Source organism: Stegodyphus dumicola, chromosome 5 (assembly GCF_044657685.1).
Source record: "Stegodyphus dumicola isolate Sdum_Otavi_A_Nest chromosome 5, ASM4465768v1".
In the NCBI taxonomy this organism is placed as follows: domain Eukaryota; kingdom Metazoa; phylum Arthropoda; class Arachnida; order Araneae; family Eresidae; genus Stegodyphus; species Stegodyphus dumicola.
Genome location: NC_140772.1, coordinates 61,909,217 through 61,929,890, shown reverse-complemented (window position 1 = coordinate 61,929,890; position 20,674 = coordinate 61,909,217). Strand labels below are relative to the sequence as shown.

Below are 20,674 nucleotides of genomic sequence, written 5' to 3'. Positions count from 1 at the left end.
TTTGCCTCTTTTAGTTCCGTGATAATAAAACATCTAACATTTCTGCCCAATATTTTTAGAAACTCATCACAAATATTTGCAGATAAATAAGAAATATTCCCAGTACCTACCTTTATTTGCAAAATTAAATATATGTTGTTGCAAAATAGGGTCAAATTTTGCTAAAAGTTCTAAGCACCCTAAATAATTCCCATTATGTTTATCACCAATAGTTTGATTTTCTCTCCTAAACTCCTTGAACTTAAAAATTTTATGACTTCGATGATACGTTCTAAAATATTTTTCCAGTAATTCGTATTTTTTTCCATTGATATAATAGAATAATTTTTGAAATATTCCCATTTTTCTGTAGATCTGTTCACAATTATGCGGGTGTTTTCTTTATGAAGGGCTGAATTTTCATGGTCCGAAATTTTTTCACTGTGTTTCCAATCGTTAAAACCTGCACTAAATGGATTATTGGCACTACCAAACAGTTTGCAAGGGATGCAATATACTTTTCCTGAAGTATTTGAGTATAAAAGCCAGTTTCTTTTTTGTTGTTTTCCATTTTGTAAACGTCTATAAAATATCATTTTTGTAGCATACCTGCTCTGTGATTTGTAGACCACTTTAGATGCAGAAAAGTCTAGTTCTTGAATATCTGCCTCTACGTTAGATATGTTCTTCATTATATCTATAATTTAATCTTCGCTTAATCTTCCCCATAATGCTGGATCAGTATAATTAACACTCAACATATTACTAAGTTCATCTTCATCTAAATATTCTCTTTCTTGATCTTCTGGCTGTGGCTGTTCCATGTTTTGTTGTTTCTGGTCTTCTTCTTTTTCTTTCACATTTGATTGCTGGGCATTATTGTCATACTGTTGTTGATTTTTTTCTTTTCCCTCTTTGTGTTGCTCATCCTCTGTAATATCCATAGAAAGTGTTTCGCCTTTTTTAAAGAAATTTGTTAATGTAGGCATTTTTTCCAAGAGAGCTTTTTGCCTCACCTCTTTCTCTTCTTTTAATTTACGGTTGGCGGAACGAGATAATATTTTTTGTTTATGTTTCATGGTTAGTCTTCCTACATAATGGAATAAAAAATTGTTATAAAATTGTTAAATATGTATATATCATTATTAATTAATTTTTAGCTAATATATACACTAGTGGGGGAAAAAAAAAAAAAGCATAATAATAATAAAAAAAAAAGGCATTTAGCAAGATAATATTTATTAATTTTAAAAGGTTAAAAAATAAATTGGTTTTTTTTCTCATTTTATATTTAAAAATATACTTACTTTAAGGTATAAAGAAATTAGGTAGTATATTGAACGGTTTATAAAAATCAAAGTGGACAAAAAAAATGCATATTGTTTAATTAATACCTTGTATGCCTGCCCTTTGCTTTATAAAGTGCTTCAGCTCGATCTGGCATACTTTTGACCAACTTTTTGCAGAAATCCGGATCAATCCTGTCCCATTCTTCATGCGTTATCCTTTTTAACTCATCAATGTTTTTTGGCTGTCTTTCCCTTATTCTTGTTTTCAGGTGAGTCCAGAGATGTTCTATTGGATTCATATCTGACATTTGTCATTGGGGTGGTGATTAGGATGGCCAGCTTAGCACAATAATCTTCTTATCTCTGAAATATTCTCTTGAATGCATTGAACGATGCTTTGGATCATTATCTTGTTGGAATTCATATCCATTAAGACCCATTTTTGAAGCTGACAATGCAAGACAAGAGTCGATTATCCTAGTATATTTAAGGGAATCCATATTTCCCTCAATGATCATTAACATTCCAGTGCCATTAGAGCTAAAACAACCCCAAACCATAATATGCCCTCCGCCATGTTTAACAGTAGGCTTTAAATTTTTCAAATTATATCTTTCCCCTACCTTACGACGCACATATCTTCATCCATCTGATCCAAACAAGTTTATCTTGGTCTCATCTGACCAGATTATGCTATTCCAATGCTCTTGAGTGTAATAAACCCATTTCTTAGCATGCTCATATCTGCTTAAAACATTTTCAGGACTTAAATATGGTTTAGAACAGGCAACTCTGCCAGGCAAACCTATAGAACACAATCCACGACGAATTGTTCTAGATGAAACACATTTTCTTTTTCTGTCATTAATTATATTTTTCAATTTATTTGATCCTAATTTAGGATCTTTTGAGATATTTTGCTTCAAAAAAGTTAAATCACCTGATGAGAGTGACAACTTTCGGCCAGATACCGGTTTTCGAGATGAAGACCCTCTTATAATATATTTTTTAACAATTCTGGAAATTGTTGATTGATTTATGGAGTATTTTTTTGCTAACTCCATTTGGCTCATTCCAGACTTGTGGAAAGCTACAATTTGAGCCTTGTCTTCAATTGATAATTGCTTTGACATGGATGCACTGAATCATAAAATTTTTTTATGTTTTTTGGCGGGAAAAGGCAAATTTTTTCAATATGCATTTTTTTTGTCCACTTTGATTTTTATAAACCATTCAATATACTACCTAATTTCTTTATACCTTAAAGTAAATATATTTTTAAATATAAAATGAGAAAAAAAAACCAATTTATTTTTTAACCTTTTAAAATTAATAAATATTATCTTGCTAAATGCCATTTTTTTGATTATGTGTTTTTTTTTGTCCAGTAGTGTATGTAAAAGGAAAAGCACGTACCTTAGGAAGATAATAATATAATTGAATAATTTCCACTTAATTTTCAATTTTTAATTCACCTTATTCAGTCGACAAATACTAAAATTATATCAATTTTACTTTTGTCATGCAATCTATATTAAGGTACACATCAGTGACCCCTTTATGTTCCTATCTTTTATCAGGATTGTTAAAATAATACAATTTACGTTTAGATAAATGAATATGCCCTGGCGACGTGGTGAGTATACGTAGGTGGTCTTATATTAACTCCAGTACAGCTACGACAGTTCAAATGCGACTGAAACAAAAGTACGATCGGTAGGGTGTTACTTCTATTTCGCGTTGCCCTTCTCTATCTATCGTTTTTCAGCACATTTGGAAGAAATAAAAATCAGTTTAATATTTTAAGAAGTGTTTTAATTTAAAAATAAGTAAAAACTAATAAAATGAAAAATAAATTTTTACTATATCGCAAATAAAAAATTGCCGCCTCAAAAGGCTTGCGCCCTGGGGCTATAGCCCATTTAGCCCTGTGGTTAGGGCGGCACTGAATTTCTCATGAGCATATGCATTTGATAACATTGTGTATAATCACATCTTAAAGGCATTACCATTTTTTTCCCTTCATTCTCAGTAAGAACAAAAACACACAGTACTGGCAGCCTTGGCAGTATCTTAAATGATTTCATTTGGGGATCGCCTGCTTATATCACAAGTTTGTTTCATACAGACCAGCAGTTTTAACGATTTTCACAAAAATTTTAACGATGCAGAGCCATGTAACATGAGAGCGGAGGCTCCTCAATTTACATGGCTCTGCATTTACTTTTTCATGGTTTGGCATTATCTTTATTAGATAGTATATGAATATTTTTTTGTGCATATTGTTTTTTTTCCAATAGATTATGAATGTCAAGTCCTTCTCCTTGAAACTTTGTACAGAATTACTGAAAATGGAAATAGAAGGCAATGGGCAAAGGTTTGGTTTCAAGATATGCAAACAAGATCTTTATTTTTGAATATGAATCCTAATAGTTTTGAACTAGTAAGAGCTATTCATATACTCAAAATTAATGTGGTTGAAATAATCTGATGATTTTGAGATTGAAGCCAATGCTATGAAATGTTTGCTCAAATATTTATTTGTGCTCTAAAATATTCACTGCTGTTCATTATAGCAGTACCATTCTTCTCTTCAGCCTCTTATTTTTTTATCTCATTTTTCAAATGTTCTTCATGGGATCTGATTATTTTTTTAGTACTAAAGATTAGCAATACTGCAAGTCTTGTTGAGGTTAGAGTTCTAGCAAGATGAAGTAACCTCACAGACTGCCAGAAAAAGCCATGATTGTGCTTCAGCAAATGTTTCCCAGTCGTGATTTTTAAAGTAGGAAATATTCCCTGGTCAATTTTCAAAGAAAGAACTATTCCCTGGTCCATATTCATCAACACATAACTGCTGAACTATCCAAAGTTCAAAATGTTCATAACTTTAAAAATGCTGATGAACTCAGCATAACTTCATAAGAAATTATTGTTACAGTATTCCAATTAACATGATTAAAATAGTGGTTCAGGTGGAGAACGTGGAAAATTTGTTAAAAATAAGAAATTGAAAAGAGATTGTCACAATTATAATATTATGAATATTATTATGTATTAAATTATTCTGTAAAATAGATGGATATTGAAGCATTACATTTCATGATTCTAATTTCAGTTTCAATATTAGACTTCTTTTATAATTATTTGAAATCTGCATAGTATCCATTGCAAAGTTTAATAACTTTTTGATCTTGGAAGTTTCTTTTACTCGGGGAAAAAAATGCTGCTAATTAGCAGAATCATTAAAAATTTTGCTGAATTATTTTAATGATTGGTATTAATTGCAGAGATTTCAAAGTATACCTATTATTTATAAAAAAATTACAGTTTTATTTATTTATTAATTTAAAAATTGTATATGTTACCCTCAATATATAAAATGCGGGAATTTTATAGAATGCCTGTCACTTTTAGGCAAAATATGAAATATGAGAATTATTATACAGTACAAAGTCTCTAATCCGGACGTCCATTATCCGGAATGATCTATAATCCGGACCTCAAAGACACAAACTTACGCATGTGCGTGTGCGTAAAGCCAGTAAAGCGTATACCCATGCGCGCTTCTGATAGTGAAGAAAGTAACAGAGAAAGTTATCGAAAATGAAAAGATTTCGATTGACACGTTAGTTGGTATTCTCAACACAGCAATTACAGGACTTGAACAATGGAACTTTGTAACTGAACAAGAAATTATGTCTGTTTATAGAATTAAAGAGAAAGTATTAGCACAAAAAATGAAGCAACATAAACAACTTACATTGAAAGAAATATTTAATAAAGTAAACAAATAAAAAATAAGCTTTTTTTTTTTTAAAAAAAAATTTTGATACCCTTTAGATCATAATTGCTCTTTATTTCATAAATTACGGTTTCAGATTTTGAATTGTATAATTTCTGCATGCCATCTTACCAGATTTAAATTGATGATCTATAATCAGGGAAAACGCCTAATCCGGAATCGCCGAAGTCCTAATGACGATTTGAGATTAGGCGTTTTTCCTGATTATATATATTCCCGATTATATATATTGTTTTTCCCGATTATATGTATAATGAACAGCACTGATCCTAACGAGTCCAGATTACGGACTTTGTACTGTATACCTTATCTAGGCACAGCATATAATATCTAGGCATTCCATAGAATCATGAATACTCTTTAGGGAAAGTATGAAAGAAGGTCATGCTAAGGCTACTATTAAAAGATGCCTCAAGACTACAGATATTTTCAAAAAATAAATAAAGACTACCATTGAAAAACTTTTATTCAAAATATGTAAAAAGAAATTAATGAAATGAGCTTGGTACACCACAATAAATTTGTATTCTCTATCAATAAGCTCTACTGGACAATGGGAATTAAATTCAGAAAAAATTATAAGTTTCACAGCAATGCTCCTTTTAATACTTCTGCCCCCCTAGCATGGCTCACAAAAGTGGATGTACAGTTAAATATCATTCTGTGTAATGTTATTTTATTTGGTTGAAATTTCTTTTAACATTTTGTCATGTACTCCATCTCCAATAGCCAAATGAGTTTCACGAAATATCTTAATAACTTGGTGTTTGTGATATAATACTGTACAGCACTGATGCCTTCTTTAGCAGGATAATGAGTTTACTTTTGCTTTCCACAAATATTACATAATAGCGATTCAGCAATTAATAGTCCCATGGTTCCTTCTTTGTAGTCATTTCGTTTTTTTTTGCATAATTTATTAACTTTGTGTAAGTAGTTTTGGTTGTTCAAAACGATTGAGAAATGTATTTCATACTTTGCTCGTTTGTCAGTGGCATGCATAAAACATTTAATTGTTTCATACATTATTGTATAGTTTCTGTCATTCTATAAAATGCCCAAGTATTGGGTCAGTCCATAAATTCGTTTACATTTTTTCGTAAATTTTTAAATAATATAAAAAAACAAAATTTAAAATTTAACATATATTTTCCTCCATTATCTGCAATGTCTCGCCATCTTACAGGCAGCTTTTTTTATGCCATTGCTGTAGAAAGACTCTGGTTTTGATGCAAATAAACTTGAAAGTTCATTGTGTACATCCTGTTTAGAATTTAATTTTTTTCCCAGTAAAAAAAAAAATTTGTAAGGCATGAAATAAGTGAAAATCACTTGGGGCAATATCTGGGGAGTAAGCAGGATGTGGCAAAAGCTCCCAATTAAATTCTCTAATTTTTTGCAGCATTGTTCGTGCCGTATGCGGTCTAGCATTATCATGATGAAACAATACTTTCATGATATTCACCAATTATGGACGTTTTTTGATCAATTCTGAGTTTAGATGGTAAAGTTGTTCACTATAAACTTCTGAACTAATCGTTTGATTTGGTTCTAACAATTCAAAGCGTCCTGAATGGGGTTCATCATCAATGCTACTTTTTCCAACTTAAAATTTTTTAAACCATTTCTGGGCAGTCCTTACACTAATAGTGTGTTTACCATGTACACTATTAATTTTTATCGCTGCATACCTGGCAAATTCACCACATGAAAATAAAAAAAATGTAGCACAGCACATTTGTACTGATTATCTATATTCATCTTCTATGGGTACTAAATTGCGTTCGATATTTACAAAAGTTGGTGATGAACTGAATAATGTATTAGTCAAACGATGACAAGTTTCAACAGGTTCAAAATTGTATTGTTTTAGTAAATGCATCATAGTGAATTCCACGCATACTCTTAATGCGCATGAACTTATGGACTGACCTGATATTTTGTAAATTGCCGAATTTAATATTTTGCCAGTAACATGTACACTGAAGTGCGACTGAATTGGTCATAACAGCTGCCTCATAATGGAGCCTGGATTCATAAAGTCTATAGAAGTGTTCTAAAGATATGGCCTTTCCAGACATTTTCTAGAATTTTCTGTAAATCAATCAAGACACTGGTTCTTCACTTTTATCTTTTTTTCACTTTTATCTGGTGGTGGATGGTGTGCTTTTACATCCCTTTTTAGAATATCCCAAATGTGTTGAATGAGATTTAAGTCAGAATTCTCAATGACCATTTCAGCAAGCAGAATTCAGTAGAATGTACACCGTGGGGGGGGGAGATCAGACCTTTTTCTGAAATAACATACCAATTTTTTTCCATATTTTGATTCTACGATTCAAATTATGTCAAACTACCAAGTTTTGTAAAAATTGCACAAGTAGTTTTTAAAAAATTAGCTCTCATTAGCTCCTCAATGTTAATTCAGTTTTGTATATATTTATTAATCTCTCTTTTTTTTTTTTATTAAACTTATTTGATTCTTCCTTTCACATTTTGAAATTTAGGTTCATTCCAAATAAAATTCACCCATTTTATATGATTTATTTTTACTTATGATTAATATTATTATTTATTTTTACTCTACAGTCACACTTCAGTTTATTAAATTTCTGTAGATTAACTAAGGTTTCAATTAAATTCATTTTATGATGAATGAAATATAGAATATCTCACATTAACTATAAACCCCCCTCTTTTAGCAATCCAGAAGAGCATTAAATTACATCAACAAAAAGGAAGTTGAATGCAGGTAAAATTATATTTTATTTGAAATAATGCCTTTATAATCATTTGAATTAATGTTTGATACTTAACATGTAACAACATAAAATTACTTCTGAAAATTATATATTAGTGCTATAATTTTATTTCTTTTATGGTAAAATTTTTACGTATATTAATTTGTTATGTAATTAATACAAAATTATTATTTACAAAATCAATGCTCATAATGGGTATTAATTTTAATGAAAGATTTTTCAAAATAAATTAGAATGATTTTCTCTGTTTAGTATAGAATTCTCTGAAAGTTGAAATTAAATTCTCATAGATTGCTGTAAGCCACCAGCAGCAAGAATCCTAGCACTAAGTTTACCATTAACATTTTTTAATCCAACAATCATCCTTTTATTTTCTTCTTTATTTAGAAGTTGAAAGTTTAACATATATCAGCTGTTCTTCCAGTGATGAACAACAATTACAGGAACCTTTTTTTTTTTTTAGTCATTAGTTTAGCATTTCTTGAAGTAGACAAGCCTAAATGATAAGCAAGAGTGGAAAAGCAACTAGGAGACAATTACTTACATGTTTACTTGAAAAGAATTTAAATTTTCTGGAAACTATATATTGATTGGAAATATGCTTTAATACTTCATTTTATTATAAAATTTTTATTTACAATAATTTCTTTTTCTAAAATTAATATATAAGTCATCATTTATAAAATTACCCATTATAATTGGAAATAATTTTAGTATAAAAATGATTACATACTTTGTATTGACATTGCTGTAACAATTCGCAGGATTATGAGATGAATGTAATATTGAAAAATATTCTTTGTTTCAGTTCTTCACTTTTATCTTTTTTTACTTCTGTCTTTTTTTTCAACTTCCTAGCAATGAATTCATCAAATTAAAAATTAATACTGTTCTTTTATCTTGATCTTTTATATTCTTGAAAATATTCTTTTTTCCTTCCAGAACATGCCAATTCTCTAAATATTTTGTTTTGTCTTTTCTAGTGTTTAATGAACTTTCTAGGAGTACTAAGAATTAATAAGTTATTTTTGAACATTTTTAAAATTAAAAGAAAAATCACATTATCACTGATTTGACAGAATTCGAAGTTTTCTTCCAGACTAATATCAGATTGTCTAGAAATACTTTCTTGATTATCTAACATAAAAAACTCTTAAAAAAAAAAATCTGGAATATAGTAATTGTGCCACCATGGTTATGGTGGTTAGCAATGCTTGCTGCTATATCTTTGGACCTGGGCTTGAATTTGATAAAAGATAAGGATTTTTTTTTATCTTTATGGCATGGAAATACTTAAAATCCTTTGATCTGATAGATTTCTCAAGAAATGATGGATGTAGGAAACAGATATGAGACTTGACATACCTAGTACCCCTCAGGGTATTTTGTATCAAAATTGGGATGGAACTAGGCAGAAGTCATGCTGTTCCATATAATATACCTAAGATCTTGACAAAAATAGATGCTATCTTCTATCTCTTGGTAAGGTGAATTTTGTAGATAAGCAACAAGAATAAGGCAATGATTGTAAATGATTGGAATAATTTTTTAAAAGTTTGCACACATAAAAAATTGTTTTGCTTGCAAGCTTCAGATGCAGATAAATAATATAAAATTAAAATAGTAATGAAGTAAGTATGAAGGAACCTAGACCTCTTATTAATTTCCATATAAAAATGATAAATGGTTTTTGAGATTAATATGCAATCTTTTTTTTTTTTTTTTTCCAGTAACAAATAAATATATTTTTTTGGTGCTTATTGCAAAAGTGTAATATCAATATAATTTTAATTCCACCCTAAGAATGAAATAGAGGCATATTTAGTTATTAACTAGTAATTACATACATGTAAAATATTTGGAGAAGAAGAAAGAGGAAGAGGACCAAAAGAATATATCTCATAAAAGTGCATTTTTTTAAAAAGTGCAAGATGGACCCTTATATAATTTTTTTTTTATAATTAGCAAGATTGAGGCTTCATTTGGAATCAGTTTCAAATGAAATTAAGTACAAAAATCTATGCCAAACTAACAGTAAATTTTGAAACTTAAATCTCTTCATTTGAAATTTTGCCAAGCTAAGGTTAACTTTTACCAATTTTGATTTTTTTTAAAAAACTTGTTTATTATTATTTACATTAACTTCAGTCTGTACAAGAAATCAAAGTTGCAAATTCTGCATCATTTGTAAATCTGAAACTACTAAGTTTTAACAAATATGTTTAATAATGCTAAGTAGAACACCTGGAATTTCTATTTGATTATTTCAAAGTTTAGTGTAAAGTAATTAATTTCCAATTAATTTTATAAAATTTGGGTTTTAATTTGAATTTAATAGTTAATGGATTAAGTGTGAGTATTTGATTCAATAAAATTTGATTATTCTTGCTAAACATCGTAATGTAATTATAAATTGTTATCCAATTACATTACAAGATTGCTCTTGTTTTTTTGCTTTAAAATAAAATGCTAACATTTCATTATTATTGAACATTTCAGTATTCAGATTAAATACTGCTTAATTAGAATACAATATTAATACTAAATTATAGTTGAATATATTTATAATAAATTATTACACATATAGTTAATTATATAGCATGCAATTTATATTTTGCTTCTTTTTAGAGTCTTTTCTTTTGTTGCTAAGACTGTTAAATTTGGAGATGTTTGGGTAAGGACCATTTTGTCAGTAGTGTTAAGTAGATACTCAATATAACAGATGTGACATGTGAATTCTATGAATTAAATTCAATGCATAAGTTTAAAATAACAAGGAATAAATATTTTGAATACTTAATTAACTATGTTACTCTCATTCATATAACAATAAAGTTAATTGCATGCTGAATGTTTTAAGACAATTTTCTGGTTAGAAAATTTTGAAATTTCTAGAATAAATCTGTTTTTACTAGTTTCAGGCAGCATATTTCAACGAAAATATCTATTTTGACCGCTATCAAATGCAATTTAACGATGTTTTTGCGTGATATCTGTATGTAAGGACAGAATAAAATACTCTTTTCCTTCAAAAAAATTATAAAACTATTTTAAAATTAATTCTGAAGAGAATTTTTCTTGGTGTCTGTATGAATGTATGTACGTACGTATCTCGCATAACTCAAAAACGAGTAACCTCAGAACGTTGAAATTTTGTATATAGGACTGCTATAACATTTAGATGTGCACCTCGTATTTTGGTTGCAATCAGCCACTCCAAACGCATATAAATATATTTATATATATATCCACTCTGTTACCCGGCTCAGTGATCTCGGTTTCTTTACTCTTATATGTTTGTAAATTGTACATTTTGTGCTTTAAAAATCATTGTATTATGTTGTTTTTATCTTCCGGTTACAGTTTTTATGACTTTAGTAAATCTGTATGCAATATTTTTAGAATTATCAACAATTTTAAAGTTGTCTAAGTGCCGCTAAGCCTTTTTTTTTTTGTGGCAGCTATTGATGTTTACATTTGAAACAGGAGACTAGTGGATTTGTTGCCAATCTAGAGAAATTAAGCTTCGCAACAACAAAGATAATGCATTCATTTATTATTGCCAATTAAATCATGCTTAATTCTTTCTGGAATTTTTTCGAGGAAATAAGCGTTTAAGATTTACTTCGTAATTTTTAATACAGATATTTTGAGTTTTTATGTATTTTTGCCTTGTCGCGAAGTGAAAACTGAATTAATTGAATGAGAAATACTCAATCGTCTGTGAAAAACTGTTCCTTTTTTGTTTTGTTTGCTTAATTTCTTTTATACATCATTCTAGCTTTATTATAGTATTTAAATAGAACATGTGGCAACGATTAGATAATTCTATTCTTTAAATGATATAAATTTTGTGCATTATGAGTTATAATATGAACGAAATATAATACTGTTAAGTGAATCTAGCACCAGAGTGTCACTAGGGTAAACAAATACTAGAGTGAATTTTAAAGAATGCATTTATTCTATTGTGGTTTATGCGCTGTCGGCGAAGTAGATTTAATTCAATTCCATAAGTTTAAATGAAATGCAAGTACAAATGCTTATAATTTAATATTCCGTACAAGGAAGTTATGTGGTGTACACATCAGATTTTTTATATGAGAAAGAGAAAGATGCGTGTGCGGAAAGAAATTTGATGAGCTCATTTTGCTCATCGTATTCAATAGTTAAGGGATAGAAATACCAGTGGTTGAAAGAGTGATAAATTATTGAGTTTCCACTGTATTATTCCCTTTTCAAATAATCATGGAAAAAAAAAATCTGATGTGTACACCGTAAGACTTCCTTGTATGGAATATTAAATTATACATATTTTTTCTTGCATTTCATTTAAACTTATTGGATTGAATTAAATCTATTTCGTCTATAGCGCATAAACCACAACATAATAAATGTACTCTTTAAAATTCACGATATTTGTTAATCATAGCAACACTCTGGTGCCAGGTTCACTTAACAGCGTTATGTTTTGTTCATATTATAACTCAGAATGCACAAAATTTATATCTTTTGGATAATACATGTTCTATTCAAATACTTTAATAAAGATCTAGAATGATGTATAAAAGAAATTAAGCAAACAAAACAAAAAAGAAACTGTTTTTCACAGATGATTCAGTATTTCTCATTCAGTGAATTCAGTTCTCACTTCGCGACAAAGCAAAAAAACATAAAAATGCAAAAATATCTATATTAAAAATTATAAAGTAAATCTTAAACATTTATTTCCTCAAAAAAATTCCAGAAAAGATTAAGCATGATTTCATTCAGAATAATAAATGAAGGCTTTATCTTTGTTGTTGTGAAGCTTAGTCTCTCTAGATTGGCAACAAATCTACTATTCTGCCGTTTCAAATGTAAACAAACATGTCCGCCATGTTATTTAAAAATTAGGCTTAACTGCACTTAAACAGCTTTTAAATTGTTGATAATTCTACAAATATTGCTTGCAGATTTCCTAAAGTCATAAAAACCGTAATCAAAAGTTAAGAACAACATAATTCAATCGTTTCTAAAGCAAAAAATGCACAATTTACAAACATATAAGAGTAAAGAAACTGAGATCACTGAGCCGGGTAACAGAGTGGATATATATATAAATATATTTATATACGTTTGGTATTGCCGATTGCAACCAAAATACAAGGTGCACATCTACATGTTATTGCAGTCCTATATGCAAAATTTCAACGTTCTGAGGCTACTCGTTTTTTAAATATGCGAGATACGAACGTACAGACACCACGAAAAATTCACTTCAGAATTCATTTTAAAGCAGTTTTATAATTTTTTTTTGGTGGAAAAGAGTCTTTCGTTCTGTCCTTATGTACGGATGTCACGCAAAAACATCCTTAAATTGCATTTGATAGCGGTCAAAATGGATATTTTTGTTGAAATATGCTGCCTGAAATTTTTCACGATTACAATACTTCCTTTTTACTTTGCACAAAGAAGTAAAAATAAAATCAAGATTCTCATGAAAGCAAGATTTCAAAAAATGCATGCTAAAATATGGTATATGAAAATACATAGTGCTTTTTAAATCATTTCCCTTCAGTATTGGTGCATAATGAATTGTGCGACACATTGATGTTTTTGCAGGATCTTCCAGGTTTTCCAATATGTGTTCAGATTGTAAAAAATTTATTATTTTGTTTCTTGTAGCATCTTATATACTTTAGATTTAAAAAAAATTTTTCATGAAAATAATTGAAACAGTATTTCTTCAGAAGTATTTTTTTTCATAATATGAATGAAATAGAAACATTCAGTATGATGAGTATATAATTTACAACTTTCAATGTAGATTTTATGTTTGCATTTTATATATATATATATATCAAGTTTTCAAATTTCTTGAAGCATTTTCTGTATCTTTTTAAAATGATAATATTTAGACAGGCTTTAGTTTCTGCTGTAGCTGTTAGAAAACCTAGTAGTGTATCAAACTGTATAATTTAGCATGTTAAAATTTATATAATATGAATTTATTAATTTCATAATAAATCATTTTTTAAATTTATTTTTTTCGTAAAGAGCAAAATGTTGTGTTTTAAATTAGATATTAAACTTGTGATGATTAAATTTATGATTTTTCGTATATGTGCAGTTTTCTATTTAGTAGAATAGGATATATATTATGTAGTGTGTTATTTAATGCTTCACAAATGGATATGTATTTGTAAATCAATGACTTGATGCTCCAAACAAACCTGTAACAACTTAAAAAATTAGATAGACACAAAAGATTGTTTTAATGATAGTTGAACATAGACGTTTGCCTAGGATTGTCAAGATACGGTGAAGTGTTCTGTTTACTAACAGAAAGTTATTTAAATCTTTTTTTATTTCTAGCAAAATATTATTTAACCTGAAATTTATGTGGCATTTGAATATTATAAATAGTGTGAGCAGTGAAATGTACAGTGAAATTTCCCACAATAGAAGCTTTGCATAGTTCTTAAGTCCTTGGGTTTTTTGGAAATGATTTTTAATCCTTAAAAATCTCAAGTTTGGGCCAGAATTTGCAAACTGTCATTAATTTTGCTCATCTGACATTTTCATCCCTTTGCTAAGAAAGTGAATGGCTGTACATACAGCTTTCATTCATACTGAGAAAAAAAAAGGTGTAAAAATATAAGGGTGGTTTGTTAGATCATGCATTTTTTAAGTTAGTGTTATTTTTTATTTTATTAGTTTTATTTAAGGTATAAAAATGTATATTATATATTGTATTTAAGGTGCAAACATTGTAGCAGTCATTTTCTGGATATTTTATGTGTCTTTATATATGTATATATGTTAACGGTGAAACACCGAAATCTGGAGAATGCCGACTTTCACCAGTGAATGTCAGCATTCACATAGTCTCTTGGTGTATGTCCAAAATATTTTCCAAATATTCTTATTTCTGACTTACCACCGGCCAATGTCGACATTCACCATGTAGTAATGGTGAATGTTGAACATATAACAATATTATATTTTCTTCTCCATAATTCAGTCGCGAATAAACGCACTTGAGACTTGAAATAAGAACTTAAGAACATGAGAACCTAAAACACACAATACATTCAAAATGAGAAAGGAAAATAATAGAAGTTAAAAACTTACTTAATTATACAGTACGTTCTAAATGAGAAAATAAAATAACAGTAATAAAAAACTTACTAAATTATGTGATTCAAATCTTATTTATTACAACAACTTAAACTATTATGGCACTTTATGACCTCTCTTTTCAACTTTCACCAGAGTATATCTGTGATTGTCGACATACACCGGTGAGGGTCCGAATATACAAGAATGTAGTGAAATATTCGGTCTTTCACCGACGTATTTGGTGAATGTTGATATTCTCCATGAAAGTCGACATTCTCCAATTTCGGCCTTCATGGTAACATATATATATACTTTCTTGGAAGGGGCTTTAAGGATAAAATGAATAGAAATTATCAATAGAAATTTTATAGAAAGGGAAAACAGGCTGAAAAATATTGTAAAGTACCATCTGTGGAGGGACCTATATTTCTGCAGAGAATTTAAATGCTTCATGGACCTTTGATTAATGCATATCTTCAAATTCATAATTTTTAGGAAATCCAGGGTTCGTACGATCCTTAAAAGTTCTTAGGTTTTTTGGAATAGATTTTTGGTCCTGAAAAGTCCTTAATTTCAACCAAAATTGGCAGAAGGTCTCTTAATTTTAATCACCCGAAATTTCTGTCTGTTTTTACGACTGCTATTTTGAGTGTGAATTAGCATTTTGCATGAATATTTTTGGCGATTCACTGACAAATATAGTTATCTTTTGAATGGGTTCATGAATTATAATGTGTTCTTAATATAAAGGTTGCATACTCGAATTTCTAGGCAAGAAGTGAAACAAGCATTTCAAAATTATTTCAGTGAAGAGATTTTAAACAACCTTTCACTTTTGGGGATGTTAGTTCTTTTATTAAACGGTTCTAAATTTGGCAATTTTAAGATCAGTTTCTATAGAAAATTTTTAATTCGGAGATCTGGGAATTTTTCGATTTTTTTTTTTTTTACGTTATAACATTGAAAATCATTAAAGTAATGGTAATATATTGAAATTATATTTAAAAAATAGCATTAAAATAAAGCATTTTTATTTTTCGCTTTCATTTTATAAAATGACATAACTTTCCATTTTCACGACTTATTGTAAAATATTTTGAATCTGAAAAATAAATAAGGTCATAAATGCTATAAAGCACAGTTTACGAAACAGTTCTTAGCAAAAGCAAAGTAGCTATGCAATTAATTAAAAGTGTCTCTCTCCTTTTTTTGGGGGGGGGTAAGCCTTTTTTCTCATGTAATTGTCTCAGAATTCACAGAATATACATAAGAGTTCTCTATAAAATTAATTTTGCACTTTTCTAATCTCTCTCTCTCTCTTTTTTTTTAATAATTCTAGCTTTTACTGTTACAGAATGAGTAGGGGTAATTTTTCTTTAGGATTTTAGACTTTATAACTTTGACAGTTTAGATGGATTTGAAGGCAAGATTTATTGACACGAATCTAGAAGATTCCAGAAAAATACAACAAAATGAAAATTGTCTTCATAGTATTAACACATAATGGACGTATTTTACAGAAAGTTTGTGATGAATTTCATACTTTTTGGAGAATTTTTGGAAGAGAAATGAAAGTATAATATTTGAATGTTTTACTTCTGATACTAGAAGTTTTTTCTTAACATGTATATCTTCTCTTTATTTTCCTTACTTTTCACTAGATATAAGCATGGAAAATATCAAAAATTCTAAAAATCTAATCACTTGGGCAGGCATTTATAGAAAAGAAATTTTTCTGTTTATGAAAAAATTGAAAACTGAAAATTTAAAAGATTTATCTTATATGTCTCAGTGCATCATACATAGGGCTGGCACTAGACATTTTCCTACCTGATTTACCTGCTCTGTGGGTCCTTAATTCTGCTGCCTAGTGTCTTCCTAAATTCTAAAAGTTTTGCCACTACTAGATTTTGTTGCTCGGTGTGTCACTAAATTCTAAAATTTCTGCCACAAAATTTCAGCCCTTACCCATATATCATTTCGTATTTATTCTGAATGTTCATAGTACTAAAGAAATAAAATTTGCAACTTTTTCTATATGTTCAAAATGCATTTAGTTTATTAGAATAACAAAAATCTCTAGTTAAATTCAAAACTTCTAAAATGGAGCGGAACCGTATTAAAAGGGGGAAGGGGAAGTAAGGAGAAAGAAAATTATTCTTCAAAAATATGTACAGTTATTATTATGTAAATTAACTGTTATTTATAATTTCAGCATTTACTATAACTTCTCCTTTCCGTTTCCTCATGAGAATGTAAATTAGTTTCTGAACTGGAGTTTTTGAATTGTAAGACAGAGTGTGTTTCTGGCCTCCGCTTGCGCGCTGTATTAATTCCTGCCAGCTCTGATAATTTGTAATTATTCATCTTTGTGTTATCGTTGCCAACATTTGAATTTATTACGACAATAGAGTTACAGAGTCAGCATAGATTCAAATTAAATTGTGTAGTCTTTTACTATTAGTCTACATTTTTAGTTTGAATTTGACTGTTTCTGTTTACTTGCATCACTGCGAGCTGTAGTTGATAGTGTTAGTTTAAGAATGTGCCTTTATGTTCTAAGTTCTTTTTAAATAAAAGGATTATTTAAAACTTTATCTGACTTTGTCAGTAATTTCAGACATGGCAGTAATTTGCTTCTGACAGGGGTTTGGGACTATTTAACTTTTACCAGATCAAGTAAAACCTCATAGGTACATTGCCGAGAGAATGACAAGTTAGAAGATAAAGCACGTAGAAACTAGCAGGAACATTAGTTTGCATACTGAAACGAATTTCTAATTGTTAGAAAATATGCTTAAAGAGAAGCAAATTGATATAAATTAGCCAAAATGCCTGGGAGGTCTTCAAATTAGAAAGTTCTGATTAATTTACATGTCCTTGGCTACTAGAACTTCAGGGAAGTGAGCAGCTATTCGCTGATCTTCTTACAACTATAAAATATAATATCAAAGAATGGTTAAAATATCCTTTTATTCACTCAAAGAAATGCTAACAGACGGCCCTTCTCGGACTTAAAGGAAAGCCTCCGCTTGGGCTTTAACTTAAGATAGAAAATAAGAAACTAAACTAATTCATCCATTGAGTGGGTTGATAAAATGAGTTCCAAGTTTGCTTGGAGACTAAACACTGGGGGTCCTGCAACAAGCTGACCACTTGTCCAGGGCTTATGCTGGTGCACTCCGGGATCCAATGTCAAGAAAGCAGATTTCGAGGCACTGCAGGCCGTGGCACACTGAGTTTAGATCAGTAGTTAAATTTATTTTATGCTCTTTTAACTTTTTTCAAACATTTTCTGATTTTCTTATAAATTGGCCAGTATTTTAATGACTACAAATTGTGTCACTAGGGCATTTGTTTTATGGTACGGTTGTGATGAGTTTATCATATTGTTTTTAGAATTTTCTTGAAAAACAATGAAAATGAAGCTACCTGAATTTGTTATAGTACTTCTTTATTACTATGGTACTTATTACTTAAAGGATGGCAAGAACCGTTAGATTAATGGACTGCCAAAGCAGCATTCTTACTTAGAACTCTTTTTGTGTCAGGCGGGTTATAAGTGACTGTGGTTAGGACTGACATCTGTTTGGCAATGATTTAAAGAATGAAAAGTGATAAGTAGCATTGCTGCTTTGACACAGTTCATTAACCAGAGGGCTCTTGGCACCATTTAAATAATATAACACAGTAATAAGGAGTAAAAGATATTTTTCATTTTAAATGTCTTTTTCTTAACATATTTCTGTTTCCTTCCTTTTTTTTATTTTTGTGATTTTCTTGAGTGTCGAAAATTGCAAAAATGGCTCTATTCTAGTAATATGGACAAGTATCTATGAAAAGTAGTTTCTTTATTAATAATAAAGATACTGAAAACTAAGAATTTAAAGGATTCATCTTATATATTTGAATGCTTATTATATCATTTTGTAAAATTTTCAGGAGTTATTCTCAATAATGAAATAACTAAAGAAATAAGATTAACAACTTCTTTTGCATGTTCTAAATACATGCAGTTTATTAGAACAACAATTTTAATTAACTGAACAAAATTTAAACTGGAAAAAAAATATTAGAGAGGAAGAAACTGGTTATATAAAACAAAAGAAAAATATTTCTTCAAAGGGATATTGGTGAAAGTATTAACAAATTAGCAAAAACTTCAGAAGATGGTGCACAGACTACTAAGAATTTGGATTTATTTGTTTAATCTAATAAACTTGGAAAAGCTGTTAAGGAGAAGAAAATAAATATAAATAAGCTAAAATAACCAGAAACATTTCAGCTTAAAAAGACATGAGTAAGTGTTTTGTATCTTGTAGTGCTGAACTATTCAAATAATTTTTTAAACCAATGTAATAAATTATATGCATAATTATCTGTTTAAAAAATGTCTTTAAATTGCGATTTTAATAGGGCTATTTTTAATGAATACTTTTTAAGATAAAAATTTTTTAATAGTGATTGGTAGTGATTTTTTTAAAAGTGTAAAATATTCTTTAAAATAAGTGGGACTATTATGAGTACAAAGTAGAAGTGTTTCAAGCAAACATGTTCTTACTGTAAACTATTTGAAAACTTTTAGGGAATTTATTTTATTAAACTTGTGTCAAGTTAAATTTCAGACTATTTAGTGATAATTCATAGTAAATTTCTTTATGTTAAGTATTAGATTGTGTTTAATGATAATGCAATCTACATACTTCTGCTTTATTGTAATGCATACTACATACATAACTTTATATTAATATATTTCTGATTTTTTTTTAATTGGAAGAGTGAAAGCAGTTGCATAGATAATTGCTTTGATTTATTCAGTTCTGTTTGTTGATATGTCATTATTATTATTATAATTTTTTGTATTCATGATTCTTTGTCATCAATCCTGAGTCATCAATTTTCATTTAAAGAAATGTATATGAAGCCTGATTATAGCCATCTGTCACATCCAACCACCTCTAAAAGTAAATTATCATTTCTTAGACCATGAATAAACACTATTATCACCTCTCTGAAGTATTCACCTCCATAGAAGACCAAAATCGTCTGGAAGTTGTCTCAAGGATTTCACCATATGCATGCACATATTTAGACAATCTTCCAAAATTTTCTTTATTTTGAGACATCATATACTTTTGCATTGCCAATGAATATTGTCATATTCATAACTGCCTTTTATGTTATATTGTCAGATTTACCATACATAATTCATAAACTGCTTGATGTAAAATATTATGAATTTTTAAACTATATGTAATGTGTAAAAATTCTCCATCATTTTGAATTTTTAAGTCTGTTTCAGATATATTTAAAAAGCTCATGTTTATTTGACTCATTAAGTTTATTTTAGATATATTTTAATAATGTCTGGAGTATCCTGAAAGATCAGGATAAAAAACGGGTTGCATTTCTTGGTTGCATTCTATTAAATTGCTGTGGAGCAGATATTGGCACTAAAATTGGAACATAATGTGCTGAAATGGATGCAGTGTTATTGTTAGTTGAATTGGAGTGATTGCCTATTTTTGTAACTGTTTACACTGGAGTTAAGCATTTGAATACATTATTTCCTCTGTAAAAGTGGTTCTCAAATTGTGTTACCATCGGGGATGTGCGAAAATATTATGAATGCTGGTAAAAAAGCAAAATATTCAAAAAGTTTAAATTTGCCATTGAATAAAAGGGAATGTAATCCTGTAGATTTCCAATGTGACCACTACTAATACTGAAACATG

At 29.1% G+C, this 20,674-nt stretch overlaps 1 protein-coding gene across 7 annotated transcripts in view; it reads left to right on the top strand.

Annotated features, from left to right (window-relative positions):
- LOC118185255 (uncharacterized) overlaps positions 1–20,674 on the top strand; it is a 472,173-nt gene that overhangs the window by 45,471 nt on the left and 406,028 nt on the right. For all 7 annotated transcript variants that reach the window (XR_015041131.1, XM_085816706.1, XM_085816708.1 and 4 more), the window contains exons 8-10: positions 3,569–3,711; positions 7,776–7,825; positions 10,464–10,509. Coding sequence is in view for 6 of the 7 variants with exons in the window: in XM_085816706.1 (XP_085672832.1) it covers positions 3,569–3,711; positions 7,776–7,825; positions 10,464–10,509 (239 nt within the window). In the remaining variant the exon portion in view is untranslated. The remainder of the gene's footprint in view (positions 1–3,568; positions 3,712–7,775; positions 7,826–10,463; positions 10,510–20,674) is intronic.